This window comes from Macaca fascicularis, chromosome 18 (genome assembly GCF_037993035.2).
Source record: "Macaca fascicularis isolate 582-1 chromosome 18, T2T-MFA8v1.1".
Classification (NCBI taxonomy): Eukaryota; Metazoa; Chordata; class Mammalia; order Primates; family Cercopithecidae; genus Macaca; species Macaca fascicularis.
Genome location: NC_088392.1, coordinates 25,711,803 through 25,732,867, shown reverse-complemented (window position 1 = coordinate 25,732,867; position 21,065 = coordinate 25,711,803). Strand labels below are relative to the sequence as shown.

The 21,065-nt window shown below is 37.9% G+C and overlaps 1 protein-coding gene across 50 annotated transcripts in view; it reads right to left on the bottom strand.

Moving 5' to 3' along the window:
• The window catches only part of TCF4 (transcription factor 4), a 364,163-nt gene that overhangs the window by 18,899 nt on the left and 324,199 nt on the right, over nucleotides 1-21,065 (bottom strand). For all 50 annotated transcript variants that reach the window (XM_005586614.5, XM_074022483.1, XM_074022481.1 and 47 more), the window contains 4 exons: nucleotides 15,072-15,139; nucleotides 13,565-13,643; nucleotides 10,949-11,025; nucleotides 8,141-8,344 (listed from right to left, as the gene is read on the bottom strand). In XM_005586614.5, coding sequence (XP_005586671.1) covers nucleotides 8,141-8,344; nucleotides 10,949-11,025; nucleotides 13,565-13,643; nucleotides 15,072-15,139 — 428 coding nt within the window. The remainder of the gene's footprint in view (nucleotides 1-8,140; nucleotides 8,345-10,948; nucleotides 11,026-13,564; nucleotides 13,644-15,071; nucleotides 15,140-21,065) is intronic.

The window sequence follows — 21,065 nt, the reverse complement described above, 5'->3', positions numbered from 1 at the left end:
GTGTCTGCCTGCTTTTGCCTCCAAAATTTAAGAAGAAAACCATGTAAAGATTTAAGAATATCATGAGGTTATAGGGTCTATTTTAAATATACGTGTGTGTGTGTTTGTGTGTCCTTTACATTATAAAACTGGGAAAGCCAATAAGGTTTCTGTTTTTGATTTATTTAAAATTCATAGCTCCAAGATGCAAAACACTAGAGAATTAGGATTTGTTTGTCCTAGGTGCAGAGAAAGCAGGGTTTTGAGGTAAACATTCAATGCCAGACTGTCTGTTTCAACATCATAGGGTCTGAATTTGAGTAAAATATGTATTGATGTGGAAAGAAGGGGAAATACCTAAGGTGACCAACTGCATTCACATATGGGCATGCACAGTGTCCTAATCACTTTTCTTAGGGCTTGCTGAATAGAGCTTAAAGGATCTCACCTCTATTGCTATATGCAGAATCTTTTGACTTTTCTTTAAATTAATATAGAAATATCAAATGGTGAGCTCAAGGATTCTGCAGCTGTTATCACTAATCCATGGTTAAAAGAATTTCTTCAAGTTCTTTTTCCCTTCTGTCCTTTTTCCCTTTTCAGTTTTTTAAAAATAGAGTATGATACTGATAAAGATCAAAACTTTCAGTTGAGCTTGCTAATCTGCTCTCCGAAATACCCGACAGTTGTGGAGATTAGGAGAGATGACAGAACACCAGAGAAGGCAAATATCCTAATTTAAAGAAAAACAAGATAGTAGCTATTGAAAGATGATGTTGACCACCAATAGCTTGGGTGAAATTCTGTAACAGGCTATTTAGAAAATAGTTTTGAAAGTGCTCTGAAACAGAGGAATGGCCTCTCAAACTCAGTCTGTTTCCATCAGAGCAAGGCCTTCTGGACAAGACTCATTTCCTGCTTCACAGTGAGTGCTGCACGCCTGGCTTCTGGGACAACGCTACAGACACAATGAGAAAAGGTTGGCCACACAGTGTAGAAGGAGGGAGACAGGACCAGCTGAGATTAAACTAAGGACAGAAGACAGCACACGTGTAGAAAGAATGTCTGTAACACTGAGCCTCATGGCCTTCTGGTCAATTCCCTCCCCTGAAAATATTTTTATTGGTGGCTTTGATGTGGGCATTAGTCACACCCATCACATCTGCCAGCAACAGAGATGGCAGAGTATGTGACTGAATGAGGACTTCAGGGAAACTATTAAACAGGAATCAGACTGAGGCTACAATATAACATTCAATGAGGTTTCATCAAGTTTTGTACAAACACAACAAAAAGTACACAATGAGACTGGGGAGATATGTGGCTTATGGACTTCAGCTGATTACAAATTGAACATATGTCAGCAGGACAATGAAAGCATCAAACACAGCAAAACAGAATTTTGTTAGGTGGCCCTAATGAAGATACAAGGTACTGAATGGGGGAGGAGACAGATCCATCCTAGTCCACTTCATCCTTCCTTAAGCACTGTGTTCAGTTTTCAATTCCACACACTTTAAAAGGTTCTTGTGGAGAAATAGGCATCCTTGCTAAACTAGGGAGAATGCACTGGGAAGCGATGGAGTTCATGACAGGGAGTCTGAACTTTTTTTCAGGTTAAACGTTTGAAGATACTGATGTTTCCTCTAGAGGAAAAAAACACTGAGTAGACTGTCTTCAAATAACTGAGCTTCTCAAGCGCTTGTTGGACTTGACTTGCAGGCAATTCTATTGGGCAGAAACATAAGGACTGCAGAAAAAAGCAAATCTGGGCTGGACCTAGGAAGAACTTTCAAACATTTGACGAAAATGGACTTTGGGGGCATTTGGAGCACCCTTGAAGGAAGGAGGTTGATCAAGGCTTGTTGACTGCTGGGCAGGGAATCTGTAGGAGGATTTCGGTAGAGATAATCTCTTAAATTCCCTGGGAGTCCATGGGAATAACTGCTTAGAAATGAAGTATGCACTCAAATAGACATAGAACTTTATGGAATCAAAACCTATGAAAGGCCAAAAGGAGCAAGACTGAAGATGCTGATGCCTCTGTTGATCATATCTTTGTTGAAGAGGTCCACACAGAAACAGAATTTTCTGAATCCTGCTGCTCCCATGACTACATACCAGTAAATGCCACATCACATCAATGCCCACTACCCTCTCTTTTTGCCAAATATTATTGGCAGAGCTAAAGAGCAACTCATTGCAGGCAGCCTACGGCCAACTGAAGAGTTTTCTTGGATTTCATTAGTTAAGTCAGAGTAACAGAATGGTTTCTAATATCTACCACTCACAGTTTTGAAATGGTTATGATATTAGGGTAAAGAGGAAGTCGGCTGAGCAGTGTAGGATATAGCACAAGGAGTGCTGGTCTGCTTGCTGTTTTGTCTGGTTTCCTTTTTTGTGTGTACGGCAGGGTCTCGCTCTGTTGCCCAGGCTGGAGTGCAGTGGTACAGTCTTGGTTCACTGCAACCTCTGCCTCCAGGGTTCAAGCAGTTCTCCTGCCTCAGCCTCCTGAGCAGCTGGGATTACAGGTGTGTGCCACCATGCCCGGCTAATTTTTGTATTTTTGGTAGAGACAGGGTTTTAGCATGTTGGCCAGGCTGGTCTCGAACTCCTGACCTCAAGTGATCCACCTCCCTCGGCCTCCTAAAGTGCTGGGATTATAGGCGTGAGCCACGTGTCCAGCCTCTTTTGTCTGGTTTCTAATCCTACTAGTGAGTACCCATGGTTTGGTCACTTCCCCTTCCTAGGCCTCAGTCTTCAAAAGAAGGGCAATGGGTTAAGTGATTTCCAGGGCACTTTTAGAATCTAAAATTCAGTGGTCTGAGCTCTTAACTGTACAAGGAAAACTACTTGAAGTTGTTTGTCCTATGAAGCCCTGAGAGGTAAAAGCTCTCATGTATTTAAGGTCAGTTAAATAAAAAGATACTACCTTGCCTAAGGAATGCTCTTTTGAGAGACTGCGTTTAATCCAAAGTAAAACTAAAATTGTTACTGAAAAGAGGAAAACTGGGCTAAGATCCACTTTTATTGGTGGTTTCTGAAATGGGTTCCATACTCTCCACCTGCAGGACTCTGGAGGATGCTGTGGAGGACAGGTGTGTGGGGTGAGTTGCACGTGACTCCCCCATCCCTAAGTCAACTGGAAGAGTTTCTCACAGGAGATGACCACTCGTCTACCAAACAACCATGTGATCTTTCACTACTGGATAGGAGTCGGGCCCCTGGTCTTTTAGACGGCATAGCAGACTGGCAGGGAGCACTCTGCTTAAACACACATCTTTTCCTACTAGTCTGTGAATTCCTTGAGAGCACAGAGCCTACACTTGGTAACCACGGATAAATGTTATTGGAATGAATAAACAGACTTTAAACAAAAAGGACCTGAGAGCTACACTAATGCGATATATGAATAGTAGAGGGGATTTTTAGCTCAATGATCCCATCATTGCTGACTCTATCAACAAATAAACAGGAACACATAGAGTCACATAAAGACAAGTTTGATGTGGGTTTTGTTCTTATTCAGTTAAAAAAGAAGTTAGGTCATTTGAAAGGCTTCTTTTCAGGTCTCATCTGTGGATCTGAATACTGAATGAATAACAGAGAGAATTATATCTGGAAAATTGCCCTTTCCATAATTTATAAGAAATCTAATCATTTAATATCAGGATTAATCATGGAGGTCTCTGAGGCAGAGAGGGAATCATACTTGATAAGAGTTTCTAACTAGGGTATTGAAGACCTGGCTATTTCCTTATTCTCCCACATTCAGAGATTTCTGCTTTAATTTTGGAAGAAAAGTGGGTAGTTATAGTAGGAAAAATAATTTGATAACTTAAAATTTGCTACCTCAAGGACCCTGGTAGGGAGAGTTCACACCTCTGAGGCACTCAGCACAAACATGTTGGTTTAAGAATAAGTGGAGAGACAATGTGAGTTTTAATCCAAGCATGCCACCACATTGGAGGGAAAGTTCTCTGTCTATACATTTGGGAAGAGAGCTGCTCTGGGAACCCAGCCATGGAATACCTGGAAACTTCTTTTGCCAACCAACACTTATCAAGGTTTGAAAATCACAAGCTCCTAGCATTTAAAATAAGTTCTGAAAAGGTGTTCTTATAGATAATCTCTGGAGAGTATGCTTAGTAGTAAAAAAGAGCATTGAATTTGGAGTTGATGTGCTTGAGTTTAACTCCAGCTGCACGACTTGAGACTAACTGCTCAAACTTCTAAGGCTCACTTTACTGACACCTGAAATGGCCACTATTATCACCCTGACTGGGCTGTTGCGAAGACTGCCTAAGACAACGCATGCAGAGCGCCTAGCAGAGGGGCTGCCAACTCACACTCAGAAAATGTTAGTTTCCTAGTTTCTTTTCTCCAGTTTCTATGGATGATCTATTTACGGGGGTCGGGGGGAGAGAGACAAAATATAATATGTGGGACTCGAGGAATTTACAACAGTTGGTAAGGCAGAGTCATATCTATAAAAGATGCACAGCTATGCGGAGCTGGGTAAGATAAATATCTAGAAATGGTATGATTCATACGGCTGTAAGAATAGAGAAAAAAATGGCTCGCATGGGTGGGGGAGCAAGGGAAGGCTTCCTGGAAGAAGAATGATATGAGTCAGTGCTTTGAAAATGGGTGGGTATTAGGTGTACAGAGATAAGCAGACAGGGCTGGACAAGACAGAGAGATACAAAAGTACCGAAGGAGAACATACGGGGTGAATTCTGGTAATATGCCCAGCCTGGTCTTGCTGGAAGACTTGTTGCAGATTGGAAGAGCTCAACATAAGGCTTTCGGTAAATGGTAATGGGCTTCAAACACTGAGCTAAGGAATTGGTCTTTATCTTGTAGATAATGGAAAGGCAGCGAAGGTTTTTGAGCAGGAAAGAAGCATAGCTCAATAATATTATCCAGAAAGCTTGCAAGTATACAAACATTCACTCTCGTGTTATGAGCCATGCCGCTGTGAAAAAAAAATCCCTTTCATTATACTAATACTTGGTAAATCACCGAAAACCTACTTCAGAACTCCAAGGAAAACATTTTATGAATCAAAAGCTAAGGACAATATGTTAGCAATTAAATGAGATAACATAACAGCCGAGGCAGAACCACAGTCTTCCCCACCACGATTTCAAGCTGCTGCAGAAAGAAATGCTTGTATCACCTTCCAAGTTATCAAGCCATTTTGTTTTGATTTTTGGAAGGCGGGGAGAGAGGAAACGAGAAGTGTACAAAGGTTTCAAAGCTGTCTATTCTTTAATCAGAAGGAATTACTAAGGAGAGTTAGAAAGGTGATGTGCTCAAAACAAAACCGGGACTGGGATGAATATCAAGTTACTGCAACTTGCTTCTGCCCAGAACAACAAACGAAGGTGTGTAGTTGGGAATGAGACTCTCACCAGTGCTCTCTGCTGAAGTTTCCGGTGCATACCTCCCACGGCTACTTTATTTACTGCAGCTGGCCAAAGTTTTATAGCCTGTTTCATGTATTAAAATTCAAATGTGGAAAACATTACCAGTATCCTCCTTGAATTTTTTTGTTGTTGGGGGTAAGGGGGTGAGTTTTTTTTTTTCCTTCCCCTTAAACTTCCTTTTTATTGTGGAATGTATCAAATGGTCAAAGGCTAACTTCAGACTGATTAAATTCAAAAACTATTTCCTTTGTTCTTATGTTTTTGTTTTAAAATGCATACCAGTTTGCACCGGAAGGATAGGCCAAACCAATCCTTTTCACACACATTAGTGTTTCAGGCTGAGGAGCTCAGATTCTGGGGACACACTGAATGGTTTTCAAGAAGAAAGGACAGAGACTGCAAAACCCCATTTGGTTCAAAGGGCAGCAGGGTGATGACATGCCATATCTTTGGAGTTACGCTATGATCTGGTTGGCTCTGTGGCTGTCCTTGATTGAATATTAAATGTCTTCAGAGGAGAAAACAGGAACTCTTCCTTATCAGCAAAACTGGTGGCTTTATTGCTTGTGTGTGTGTGTGTGTGTGTGTGTGTATGTCAAGATCAAATTAAAGGGGTTTCTATGTAATACTGGCTAATTATTTCCTTTTTTTCTACCGTTCTATTCCACCATCTCACTTTCCCTTCTACTGAGGTCAGTCCAACTTCCTATCTCCAAAAATAATTCTATTCTTTTCCTCCCATCCCACCTCTGAATCTGACTCCAAAAGGAGGCAATTCAAAGGTCAAATAGTCCCCAAAAGCATTTATGTATAGTTTAATATTTAAAAGAACCACTTAACCTACATCTGGTGTTTAAGAAAAACTTTACATATTTATGGAAAAGACTGTGTCTCTGAAGCAATGCCCTGGGTGCATGTTACATCCGTTTAACATATGCAAAATGAACACAGCTACAGAAATTAAACTATTTTTCTCTTGATTGAGAGCAGATATACAGAAATGGTTATGTGTCACAGATCTGGCTTTTAATAAAGCCAGATTTCTTAATTAAAAGCAGTATTGTTTAAACATTGTAGTTTAAAAAAAAAAAGCTGTACAAATGAAAATCTCATATTATATGCATCCCAAGTGTATTTAACACATTACCTGAGGCCAAGCTAAATTAAAATCTAGACTTTTCTTCTGTAAACTCTAAGCAACTGCCATGAACATATAAACAATTTTTACTCAATGATGAATTTTTAGGGCAGAGGTCAAGGAAAAGAAACAAAGATTTCTCTTTGGCATTCAAAAATATCTTTCCACATTTTAGATGTGAGTTCATTGCTTCTATTTATAAACCAGTATTTTTGGTTTCAAATTGGTTGCAGATTTCAGTACTACACTGTTCAGAATGGTACTCTTAATCTTAGCCTTTTATTAAGAGAAACTGAAAGATGGACAGGAGAATACTACTGAGTAAGAACAAAAAAAAAAAAAAAAAAAAAAAAGACCCTCATAATAATTTGTATGTATTTTGCATTTCCTTTTGGGACCATGCTTAAACGAGAAATGCTACAGTGATAATGGAAAATATACCTTCATCCAAGCAACTTTTAGCGAGCCTGTAACGGACAAAACAGGATACTAAGGTACTTAGAGACCAGGTAGAGCTTGTGAGGAGCAGAACTACAGAGAATCCCTGGTCAAGTTACATTCTCCACCACTCTGGTCACCTTATTAATTGTCATCACTTAATATTCTATTAAGAAGAGTCTCTGAATCTTCATAATCATCCCCAAAAAGAATTATCTCCAAAATCCTTTCAAAAGTAATGAGGAAAAAAAAATCACAATTGTAATATGGACAAATCTGCTTAAATATAATTCAAATAAAGACTTACTCTAAATAGGTAGTGATAAAGCTACTCTATTAAATTACACAGCCACACACAATGTATTTATACAAACAAATATACCATATATTTCTATCTCCCAGACTCAGAATTGACAGATACTATTTTGGCTTCTTTAATTAAAAAAAACACTAATATTTGAATTACTAGCAATGTCATATTATAATATGAACTCAAATTGTACATTTTGGCCAGGGTCATCAAAATGAATAATTTCAAACACCAACAATGACCCAGTAATTCACTCTAAAAGGGAAACATGTGTCTGCACAAAAACTTAAACATGAATATTTACAGAAGCATTATTCATCATAGCCAAGGAATTGGAACAACCCAAGTGTGTAATGTGGTATGTCCATACAGTGAAATACTACTTGACAATAAAAATGAATGAAGCTCTAATACGTGGCAAACTATGGAAAAACTGCAACAGTCATACTAAGTAAAAGAAGCCAAGTCAAAAAAGACCACTGCATGTTGTATGACTCCATATATTCAAAATATCCAGAATAGGTAAATCTATAGACAAAGTAGAGGAGTGGTTGCCAAGGGCTGGAAGTGGAGGGATGGGGAATGACTGCTTAATGGGCACCAGGGGTTCTTTTCTTTTTGCAGGGGGCAAAAATATTCAAAACCTAGACTATGGTGATGGTTGCACAACCTTGTGAATACACTAAAACACTTGAAATGTACACCTGAAATGGGCTCATTGTATGTTAAGTGAATTATATCTCAATAAAGCTGATTTTTTTTAAAAAACAGCAACAATAGTATCGATACCTGACATTCTAACTCTGTATGATAACTATAGAGTCTATAAATTTCATCACTTACCATGAGTGAATGTCTGTTGGCTGAAAGAAGGCCGGTTCCATACCCTGAGCCCAGACCACCCATGGCTCCATTATGAGAAGGTCCAATGATTCCATGCATGTCCCCATGACCACCAGGCATAGCTGTGGATGGGCCCACTGCATGGTTCCGGAGAACATGAATAGCATCATCCAGTCTTTCTAAACGATCTTCAATTCGGCTTTGCTGTTGGTCAACAAATAATGTAAAATTTGATTTAGTTCAAAAGGGGTGCCTAAATTACATAAGTAAAACTTTAGTTGGCAAAAAACACACTGCGGGTTTTTCCTTAAAACAATGTTAATACAAATAGTGTTATTTCCAGAAAACTGGTAGAACATGTTAATGTTAAAATTATAGAGTTATTTTTTCATGAACAAACTAAATTCAATAATTATTCCAGGGCATTATAACGTACATGTGCTATATACGGTACTGCCTTTTGAAAGACAATTTAGATTTATAAGAGAAAAATGTTCACTGAATTTAAGGAACTTTCTGGCAGGTATTAAGTTAAAGAGTTTTAAACAATTAGCACTGGAAAGATGACCTATTTATAGTTTCTTAATTAAATTATTTTCCTGAAGGTATATTTCTTTGGTCTTCCCTATGGTATAAGACACAGTGCTAAGTATCAAATCAGAGACAGGGAAAAGCAAATGGATGATAATTCCTTGTTGAGTTTTTACAGGGTGTTTCTGGCTTTCTGTCTGTCATCAAAACCAGTGGGTGTGTGGTGGTATGTGTGTAAGGGCCTCAAAATGGTTACAGAAAAAAATTATATAAATTCCGTCAACTAAAGTAGTATAAGATTTTAAGACTGAAGAATCACAAACACTTGAATCAATTGTTCACTGGGGGCATCTAACTGAGTTCAAAGCCCCAACCACAGTATAGAATTCACGACTTTAAACCACTAAAAACCAACCAACCTTTCTTTGTTCATCCTTGCCATTACGATACTAGTTTTTCACGACTAGACAATACCTATAGTTTTTAGTGAAGAAAAAGTGTGTATTCATTTTAAAAATATGTATTCATTTTAAAAACTGTGATCAATAATGGTATCAAATACCACTGTCCAGTGTACACTATTTAAAATATGCCATCTCATTGATCCTTGTTTCACGTGTGTACGGGCAGGCAGGGAAGACATTATGATCCCTTCCATACAGACATGAAAACGAGGCTCAAAGACATGAAGTGAATTAATTACATAGTGTCACACTGCTAGGAAATGGTAAAGTCTGAGTTTGAATCTAGGTCTTCTTATTTTAAATCTAGTGACTCTTTGTACTAGATTATGCTACAATCGACTTTGATTTGAATGGGCTGTGCAAACACGTGTACCAGCTCTACTGCATGAGAAAAACCATTTCTAATTATTCTATACTGACAGGAAGAATGTGTGTCTAATATAGTAGTCTATGGTACAGAACATTTTGATTTGGTGGGTTTGGGGGTTAAACTACCTTCCCTAGGCTGCTAGCTTTGCTACGTACTTGGCCTTGGAAAAGTTACTAAACCTCTTAGAGTGTATGCTTTTTAATTTATAAATATGGGAATGATAATACATACTTACTTCTGAGTGTAAATATATGCAGGGAAAGAAATCATACATGTGTCTATCACAGTTTCTGGCTCACAGCTTCCTGGTAGAGAGAGCAGTTTCTGCTTGTGAATCTCTTCTTCAGTGTTCAGAATTCAAACAGAATGGAAGCTGTGGTCCATAACTATACACCTCATCTTTACAGTTCTATAGTTGGATGAAGCCTGGTTTTGATGAATAGGACCCAGAGAATAACTGATTAAGGAAAACACTAAAACAACTAATTATTTGGATGTGGTCCACAGACTAATTGGACTGGGTAGTGCATATATGTTTCACTGTCCGGTTTCCTTTATTGGGTAAAATGCATAGCTGAATGATTCATACACTATAGCAAGGAAGAACACAACAAAGGAGGGAAATCCACCTTTGCTGTGCTTTTCAGATTTTCCTCAAGATTAAGCTGAAAGGGAAGTATATAAGACAACACTAAGGCAGACAGATAAATCTATGTCTTCTTCCATGTGTCATCTCAGGATATGAGGGAGAAAAGAAAATCTCAACCCCGAGGAACTAAAAGGCTCCTCTCCCTCACTGCTATTCCTTCCCACTAGATTCATGTACCGCCTAAATGCTGTACAACCAGCGTTGTTTCATGCATATTTCTGGCCCCCACCATCATGAGGAGAGAAAGACTGAAGTGTCAGACACTGAATCATCATGTGAGTATTTATAATAATTAATTTCATCCATGGAAATTTTCAGCAATTCCCTCCTGGAAGAGTAGGCATTTCTCTACCACGAAGGATACCAGTGGGTTTCTACGAGAAGGAAATCTCCTGTAAACTTGTTATTCTGGAAAGCAAAGCCGAGGCAGACGAAATCAAATGTTCCAGGTATAGGACATAGCTGGAGTTCCAGCACTCTGATAGCAGGAAAGTGATTTAATCATTGACAGGGATCTTTCTTAGAGATGGGGAGGAGACCATTGCCCTTCCAGGATTTTATCTGGTACTTAGATATTTAGAGCCCTGCGGCTTCCATTACAGTAGTATCTGGGTTCCCATTTCCAAATAGGAACAAGCATAGCCTAATGACTCTGGCTCCAGCAAACTTGTGCGCTTAACACTGACTTAAAGTTACTAACAGGGAAAATCAGAATCTTGGAGAGTGAAGGAGACTGAACAAGAAAGAACATGACCTGGAAATGGGTGGAACAGAGATTGGCAAATGAGACATACCAAAGAGTGTAAGGGTCCTTCATAATTAGGAGACGATGAGGCCTGTCCTCCATTTCTAGACCAAACAGCTGTGCCTGCTGATATTAAAATGGGAATTTCAATCAGATCTAGACACACGTAAAAAGATGCTTGCCAATATTTCAAACAGTCCTGTTGGAGACGGCAATGATGATTTTCATTTAAACGATAAGGTAAATGCATGTAAACTTCCCATATTAGAATTTTGGGACAAGAAAAACATTTTAAATGTAAAATATGTAGACTTTACATAGACTCACAATTCCCCCAGGCTGGCTGTCTCCTAAACGAGAATATTTAATTGATTCCGAATTTTGGTTAGAAGGGTTCCTGTGGAAGAAAAACTATCACTATGGAGTCAAGGTACTTTTAAGGGTACAAAAATGGGATTTTGTTAGACCTTCATGCAAGGCCAGTTTATGTTAAACCAAAATTCTTGCACCAATGGAAAACAGCTTTGCTACTTGTTTTTAAAACAATCTTTAGAAAAAGATAAATCTTGAAAAACTTTTTAAGAGAATAAGATTAGTTATCAGTGATCCACTAAGCCGGAAATTTAAAGTCAATATACAGCAACAACTATAAGTTTCTTCTGAAGAAAGTAATTTTTTTTATGATTCACTAAACTTGAAGGCTAAAAAAAGACTGCTGTTAGAATACATATTACATGTCTAACCTACAAAATAAAAAACACTTTAAATTTAAAATAATACACATTCACTGTAGAAAACTTGGAAAATACATAATTCAAAAAAGGAAAAAATAATAGCTATGATCTCACTGAAATCTCATGCCCCGACACTGTTAGCACTTTTAAAATCCACTCTTCCTGTCTTTTCTGGGTGTGCATGTATATTTTTATGCTAAATAAAAATAGAATATTTTGTTCAATTACTTTTCTTGACAGAATTTGGACAGAGCCGTCGGTGTGAAAATAGCAATCTGTCCCCATATTTGCATCTTCATAAAAGTTCTTTCTTCCTAACATGTGGTCTTCCATGATGCATTACCAAGACTCAAAAAGCGGCATCTCTAGCCTTGTTTCTGTGCCTTTCACTGAGAGCATGCTACTCAGGTCAAGGGAATTTGTGATGTTTTCTGGACTGACTGTGCATCCCAATTTTTCTTTCCCACCATTAATCTAGAAATGGACGGCAGAACTGTGAGCACCAGATTTTTGTCCAAGCTCTGCTATTACTACCGGTATAAACTCAACAACTCAACTCCCTTTCTGGGGCTCAGTATTCTCATCTGTAAAATCAGGGTATCAGACTACATTAGTTGTTCTCAAACATTATGATACCACAGAACATTTTCTTTTCCTAAATTAGAAAATGAAAAAAATGAAAGCTACTTTGTTTGAAATGTGGAAACTGGAGTTCCACCTGCTCAGATTTCTCTATTTCTTGTTGTCTTGAAAGGGGGATACTGACACTTGAAATCATTTTTCAGAGTGTAAGAATCTGGTACAGAACCCGAGGAGGACAACAATACTGAACTCTACTTCCTATTTCCACCTAGGGGAACGTTTCATTACCCTCTTAAAATCACCTCAATTGCATCTCAGTTTCAACGCGGTCTCTCTGGACATACAGACTTCAGAATCCAACTGCTCTCTCTATTCTGTGATCTTCCCGTACCACAGAGGCTTGGAAGAGGCTGACATTAAATCCCAGCTAAGCCATGGCCATCATTTCTGAAAGTTTTGTGGCAATGAAACCTCCTGTCCTCAACCAAGGAGCCGAGTTTACACTGGGCCATGAGAGCTGCATGCAGGATATATATAGGCAAGTGACTCCACTGTAAATTACAGTAAGCCAAGGTTTCCATCAGGTACAGATGTGATTTAGATTTTGTTGTTGTTTTGTTTTGTTTTTTTAATAAACCACCTGTCCCCTTACCAAAGAGCAGAGACATGAACCAGGGAAGGCTTTCTGGAAGCGTTTATACTGGAAAGACAATGAGTCTCTTAAACAGAACCCTGATAAGTGAAATCATTTACTGACATAATTCTACAAATTACAGTTATTCAATCTGAAGCCACAGGTCATATGCATGTGTTATACTTTGAAGTCAAACATCCCTTCTACTCCACACAATTACTTCACAATTTATTTACAAAATTATAGTTTCCTCCACACATCCCAATGGCATGAACTTTAAAGAGGGAATTTGGAAAGCCTAAAATTTCTGCAGGAAATGATCCATTTAAATAGTCTATATTTGATGACTCTATAGTCTATATTCATATTCATGACTATATTAACTGAGTTTTTTTCATCTGAGAAGTTTTATTGGAATACATTATTCTGCTGTTGAGTGTCTTCTGCGGAGCTAAGAAAAGTGTAAGAAATACATTTTCCATATGTCTGCATATTTTAAAAAGATAATCTAATTTTTAAGAAAAGGTTTGGATGTAAACGACGAAACTGTTATCTGGCAATTTGTCTCTCCCACCCTTTGTATTTGTCTGTTATAGGAATGTCAAGCTTTGGGATTTGCGGGGAAGTGAGTTTCTACCTACAAAATCAGGAAGTATAAGGGGGGAATCATTCTTATAAACTGTTGTATGATGAAATGGGATTTGAAATACACTACCTGAGAGAGACGGAGGAGAGCCAACAGGAGTTGAAGGGTTTGATGAAAAGCTGTTGTTAGTGTGATCTGGAGAATAGATCTTAAAACATAGGGAGAAAAAAAAAAAACACCCTCATTCATTAAAATAATTCACATTTTTCTAAACTACAAAGTTGTCAATGCAATTCATTTCAAACTTACCAGTTACAAAATACATGTAACAATCAACTACATTACCAATATTGTCAAATGAAGAACTTAACAATTATTTTAATTTTTCAAAACAAGAATTACTGATGTGGTATGGGTTGGTGGGAAAAGAGCCAGGCTGGGGTCAGCAGACTTCAATTCAGCTCTTCGTTCCCACTGGCTGTGTGGCTATGGGCAAGCCAGGCAGATACTCTGAACTTTCCTTTCCTCATTTACAAAATGAGGATCATTCCTAAGATATTTTGCCACTTGTTTGTCTGATTTAGGCATTTGATTCCATAGCATCAGAAGGCCCAGATGAAACAAAAACTTTTACTTAGGGCACAATGCTAATATAGTGTGAACTTTTTTAATGCTCCCAATGGTAAAAGCCAACTGAAGAGACAAAATCTTAGAGAAACAAATCTCCACTTACATTTATTTATTTATGAGATGGAGTCTTGCTCTGTCACCCAGGTTGGAGGGCAGTGGCATGATCTCAGCTCACTGCAACCTCTACCTCTCGGGTTCAAGCAATTCTCCTGCCTCAGCCTCCACAGTAGCTGGGATTACAGGCATGCGCTACCCATGCCCAGCTAATTTTTGTGTTTTTAGTAGTGACAGGGTTTCATCGTGCTGGCCAGGCTAGTCCTGAACTCCTGACCTCAAGTGATCCTCCCACCTTGGCCTCCCAAAGTGCTGGGATTACAGGTATGAGCTACCATGCCCGGCCCTCCACTTACATTTCTAAATGACCATGTTTAGCTTTTGACTAAAATACCAGATATACTCTCTGAGACAATGAAGGTATGCCATTTTCTCATCAGGGAACATGCAAGAAATGTTCAATTTTAGCTTTCTGGCAGTAGCTGGGTAAAGCAGAGAATCTGAGTCTCCCAGGTGCCAATTATGTGACAATTCTTCATGGACTTCAGTCATTGTCTTTTTTTTTTTTTTTTTTCAAATGCCTCTTTCAAAGTGTTTTAGAACTATTCCTTGCTAAGACAGTCTTAGTTGGTCAATGTGCGCCATTACTACGTTAGAGTAAAATATGACATCAGTATAAAAAACCGATAAACCAAAGGCCAGGAGAATATTCCCAAATCCATAATTGAGTCAGGCTTAGTACCATTGCGAGGATGAGAGAAAGAGACTATCTAGATACTGGAAGCTTCAGAGCCTTCTCAAATTTTCCAGTGACTGTTCTGCACGAAAGCTAGCATTTTCTAAAAATCAAAGCTATTTGCCATTCATTTTCTAAAATTCCAAATGTCCACTTCTGATTAAAGTTCACCCTTTACAATGGTACATATGGAGTCCAAAGTCAATATTTCCTCACCGAAGCAAGTGCTTTCCCCAGAGCATCTCCAGTCTGGGAGCTGCCGGCTGCCCCGCTTCCTCTATTTGCTGCAAAAACAAAAGGCAGAATATGAAAACCAGGCAGTGAGACGTCTAACAATTTTCTATTCCTGGTCCATTTACTCACAATTTAATTGCATTTTTAATGCTAATTACAACACATTAATCTTTAATTAGCATTAATTTGTTTGCTGAGGTAGATGTCAAATATATTCATGTTACTTTTTTTACAGATAAAATATAAACCGGACACCTTGGTTTAAAGATAAAGTGGTTTCCTTGTTATGACTTTCCCCTTGCTATTGATGAGCTGGTGAATGTAGCAAGCTATGTGATGGTCATTGCTGACAAGTATGTAGTACTTTCAGGTCTCTGGAGTCCTCAGAGTCTGGCTTTTCTTTATATTATTTTATAGTAAACGGAATTATCTTCACAAATAACTTCCACCTGTTTTCAAATAAATGGAAATTTGATACATAGCAAAACGGGGAATTCGTCTCATAGTTCCACAGTACACCAAACAAACAAAAATTTCCACAACAGATCTGACTAACAAGGAGAGAAAATATGTTTAATGTTTTAAATAACATATATTCTCCACATATTTAAAAGTCTGTGTAAACACTAAAAAAAGTGAACTGGTATGCTACTAAAAGTCAATATGGTCTCAAATTCCAGAGATAAAGTAAGTCTACATATTCATGAAGCTTATCTCTACTGCCTTAAACACTGGTATTTTTATCTACAGAAGAGAAGAACAAAGAGTATTGTGAATAATAAAAGACATATATTCCAGTATATAATTCAAAGCCAGCTTTCTTTAACATGTATCGTTTGAAGGTATCTTGCCTTTAGAACTAAGTGATAAAATGGGATTTCCCGGATTCCTGTGAAGTCTTCAGTATTAACAGAATGCCTAGAACTTGGGGTATGTTGTATTTATTAAAGCCTCAACATTAGCAAATAGACATAGTATCTAAATAAAACCTATTAACGTTCTGGAGGAAAGTTTTTTTCACTATTTTGTGAAATAAGAAAAGAAAAGCTTAAATCACCCAATGAATCCAAGCAAAATTTCATTAAACAGGTATATAATTTAAAAGACTTGCCAGCTCCATTCTTGAACTAAGAGAGCCTTCTCAAATGTGTTGTCATCATCTTCCACACTTTTAAAATGCAGTAGTGGGGTCAGATCTTCAGTGGTCCAATTCTATGGCTTTTCCAGGTCATAATTTAATTCTCCTGACCTCTGCTTAGCATAGCTAATTTATGCTTGTTATTTTCATATATTTATATTTTGGCTGTCTCAGTTAGATAATTTTTTTTTTTTTTTTTTTTTTGAGACGGAGTCTTGTTCTGTTGCCCAGGCTGGAGTGCAGTGGTACAATCTCGGCTCACTGCAACCTCCACCTTCCGAGTTCAAGCGATTCTCCTGCCTCAGCCTCCTGAGTAGCTGCGATTACAGGCGCATGCCACCACGCTGGCTAATTTTTGTATTTTTAGTAGAGACAGGGTTTCACCATGTTGGTCAAGCTGGTCTTGAACTCCTGACCTCGTGATCCGCCCGCCTTGGCCTCCCAAAGTGCTGGATTACAGGAGTGAGCCAAAGCACCCACCCGATAATGTTTTGATATATGCTTTATTTGGTTTACAAAACCCATACCCATATTTATTTGTTAATTGCTAAAATGCTGAAAGAAAACTGGCACATGATAAAAAGAACACAATTACCTTGTGATAAAACAAACTTCTTTTCCATATCACAAAGTTATGATATTAAAATACATGAGTCATTAGCACTCATGATAGGTATTGTATAAGCAAGTTCTTAGAAATGAGGGTCTGACATCATACAATTGGACCGGTGAGAGCAACTCAGATATCAATAGTATTAAACATATTTAATATAAGATAAAATACAACAAATTATATCTAGTGTGAAAATGAGAAGAATTTCTGTATTAAGGAGTCCTTTAAAAACTAAAAACAGGGATTGCAGGCATGCACCACTATGCCTGGCTAAGGCAGGAGAATCGCTTGAACCCAGGAGATTGAGATAGTGCCATTGCACTCCAGCCTGGGCAACAGGAGCAAAACTCTGCCTCAAACAACAAGAACAAACAAACCTAAAAACCATTATAAACAGAAAATAATAATTATGTGAAATATAGGTGACACTAACCTTTTTTCAGTATGCATTACCATCGTATTTGGGGGTACTTATCTTTTTTTTTTTTTTTCCCTAGGAGCAATATTTCTTATCATTATTATATACCTAAAAATTAGATCTACCAGCCAAAATAATTTGTGATATTTGCTTCATTTGAATACAGATTTTCACAAAAAGTTTGGCGCTACATTGGAAAAATCACATTATCTAACAAAGAACCTAAGCCAAAAAAGAACAAGATATTGCTTCATTACAAATAATATCTGCTACTGTAGTGGCTTTCAAAAGATTAATTCTTCCTTTAAACAACTTTAAAATGAAGATTATAAATAATATACATATATTTATGAAACTAAACAAAGTACTGAACACCAATAAAAATATTTTAGGAGCATTTAAAAACTAAATATGTATGCCCCAAAAATCACACGTTAGAAGAGGCAAGATATTATGATCATTCTGATTTCTTTAGAACTATGCCTTTCTAACTAAACTTTCTATCAGTGCCTGTTTTATGCAGGGAGATATTATGACTCAGGAAATAGAATTAAAAATAGAATCAACTGCTTACCTCATCATGTCATGAAAATATTTCAGAAAACTACAAAGGCTACTCATGGAAATCACTGATAAGAACAGACTATTTTTTAACATGAAGCCATTTTACCTTGCAACAGCTGGAGTGCCAAACCCAAGGGCTTAAATTTCAAAGCAGTTTACTGGGGCCCGTTTGCCCTTTCACTTGGAATGCCTTTTGCTCTGGTCCAGGAAACACTGGAGAAGCTACATTTTCTAGATTCCCTGAACATGTTAAGCTACTTGGGTCTTTCTCTTACAGATTTCTCTTTTTATTTGTGTGACTGATATAACAAAGGGTATAACTGGAAAGTAAATATATTTTAATTCTCAAGTGGCAGAATTTTTTTTTTTTTTTTTGCATTGAGAAGTGGGCCATGTTTAGCAAGATACATCAAACCTGCATTTTCAGCTTTAATGTAAGAGGACTTGACTACTCTTTGAGGCCCAAGATTTTTATCAATTCATATTAGAGATGATCAAAATGTCCATGTAACAGAAATAAGGATGAAAACCAATGCATTTGCTTGGTAAAGACTTTATTGATTTCTACTTTTGGCTCTAATCAATTTATCTTGCCCAAGAGAAATATAATCAGTCCCTAAGTAGAGCTGTAACATACAAATGTGAATGGAAGATGAGCAGTTATTAAGAGGAACTGTAAATTTTGTAGGAGGCTTCGACACTGCCTGCCACCCAAGTATTGTTCAGATGGCTTGAACACAGGTGGTGTTGCTGGCTAGAAGATGAAGCAGAAAGAAGGGTTTTGTATCTTGGGCTACATGCTAGACCACCCTCTGTCTCAGTCTCAGCTTTGGGGAAATGTTCATTCCCATTAGAACACACCCTCAACAAAACAGTGGGATGAGCGGTGCCTTGGGATCAACTACTACAAATCAGAATTTGGAAAATGTGTTGCCCCTTTAACGCACACCCATCATCTAAGGCTGGGAACATCACGAAGGCATCAAAGGAATAAGAAGCACAATTCACACTGTGTTTGCTTGAGAGATGACTGCTTTCAAAGTAGGGTTTTCTAAACAGTGTCCGAGTGACCCTCATGTTATGAAACCATTAGAAACAGCATAACAATACCATGTGCTTATCCATAAAGATGACAAAAAGAGGGAGCATTTCCAGCACTCCTACTACAACCATTTCAAAATAAAAACTCAAGTATATAGACTACAATGCACTAATTTTTAACAAGAGGGATTCCTAGGAATTCAGGGGGAAGTTGGGCTTCCTAATTGTGCACAGGAAATAGAGGAGATTTAAATCAAACTAGTTTAATGTTCTCTGTTGGTGGTCTTGGTAACTAAGACGCCTTGACATTGCTGGATAAAATTCATATTACTTTTATGCTCTGTGCTTGTTCATCACCTGACTATTTCAAGGCTCAATATTCTTGTAAAATATAAAGTGAACATTATGCGACTACTCTAATAATAAAATTACTGTGAAAACAAGTCCTCAAGGGGAAAAGGACATAATGGTTCTACTAGACAAGCCACATACTAACATGTCATTCAAACATGTCATTAGAAATGAAAGTTCTAAGCCAGATTAATTCATGAACCAAATAGATATTCCAGGGTAATCTTTAGCATATGGTGTATTAAATCAATCTTGGTAGTCTCTTCCTTCAACACTGGTTTGAGGTTTAAAAACATGGAAAAGACCATGTATTAGAAAGCAGTCCAGTTAAAGACTAATAAAACAATAATAGTTATTATAACCATTATGTTAGTTATATGACCAATTCTCTCTGAGGGCAAGAGAGTGTGTGTAGCCTCAAACCACAAAGGGTCACACCCTGTGAATGTATACAGATGGTATGTCCCAATGGGGAGATAAAGCATTCTTATCCTTGAGCAGTCTCAGTGGTCTGTGCTATGGTAGGAGGTCCTCTTACTTCTTTCCATCAGGAAGGGCTACTGGATACTATTGCAAATAGGAAGGAAATATGTGGCTAACCAAATATTTATGGTTACTATCCTGTAGACATTCCTATTCGCTATAGCTGGTATCTAATAACGTACTACACTTCCTCCTCCGTATGTATGCTCAGATGCAGAGGCACTGAACTGCACTGCTTCTGAGAATGCCCAGTGGCATAACATTGAAAGAGTCTGAAGAACTGCATAGAAGGTACTGATGCTGGTAACTCCCAAAGACCCCTGACAGCTTCTCTCCTTAACTGGGTGTGTCGCCAGCTGAACTACTGTGAATCCATGCTTGTGTCCCATACATTATATTCCTCTAACTGTAGGGCTAATTAGATGACCCTTTCAATTCAGAAAGGTCTAATATGATATCCAGAGTGTGCCAGTGAGGCTTGAGAAAAGTAGCGGACTATATGTGATAAATAAAATACCTTGTTCTACAATTCTCTTGAAAATCCATGGATGAATGTGTCATAAAAAAACCAAAACAAACAAACAAACAAACAAAAAAAACCACACACCTCATTAATGTAATCCAAGTAAGCTTTATCATTCTTAAGGATTTCTCAAAAAAATGATATTGGGTATTACAGGGCAAAAGAAAACAAAGCAAGAAACACCCAGTCACTCCCCCAAGCCAAACAAATAGTAAACCTCAGTGGACATCTTCCATCTTTGAGATGCAGAGGACAGAAGAAGAAGAAAGGGAATGTGGTTACAGAGAGGTTCCTTTCTGAGAGTTCTAGAGCTTGTATCTCACCCCACTGCGTTGTTCTAGTGTCAGTTCAGGACAACTGCTGACAACCAGAAAGACATATTATAATATGACACTGAAATGAAGGGCAGCAGCCCTCTTCTAAACTGAAAAAGCAGCTTTCTAAGACATCAACACCCTGTATGAAAAGACTGCACTGTCTTGCAACTTTTTACCAAGAAAACGTGAAAAATGTGATGTCCATGTGTTAGTGCTTGAACCCCATTCTTAAGGCATTAGTATTGCTTACAGTCATTTTCTACAGAATCGTGTGTAATCTCAAACATGTGTCAGGCTATGTGTTCCCTATTTGCCAATTATTTAATTAGCTCTGTTTGTTCTTTGAGATACAGGCAACGTAATATTTCTTTACTTCCTGTGTTTCAGAATGAGTGAGTATATGCCAAATATTTTCAAAAGTCTGCAGATGTATCCTATTAATCCATACTGTTTGTTAGGGAAGTATCACTAACATCAGAAGAGAAAGCTTCTCTTCTTGTTATACAGACACACTGCCATCACTGACTT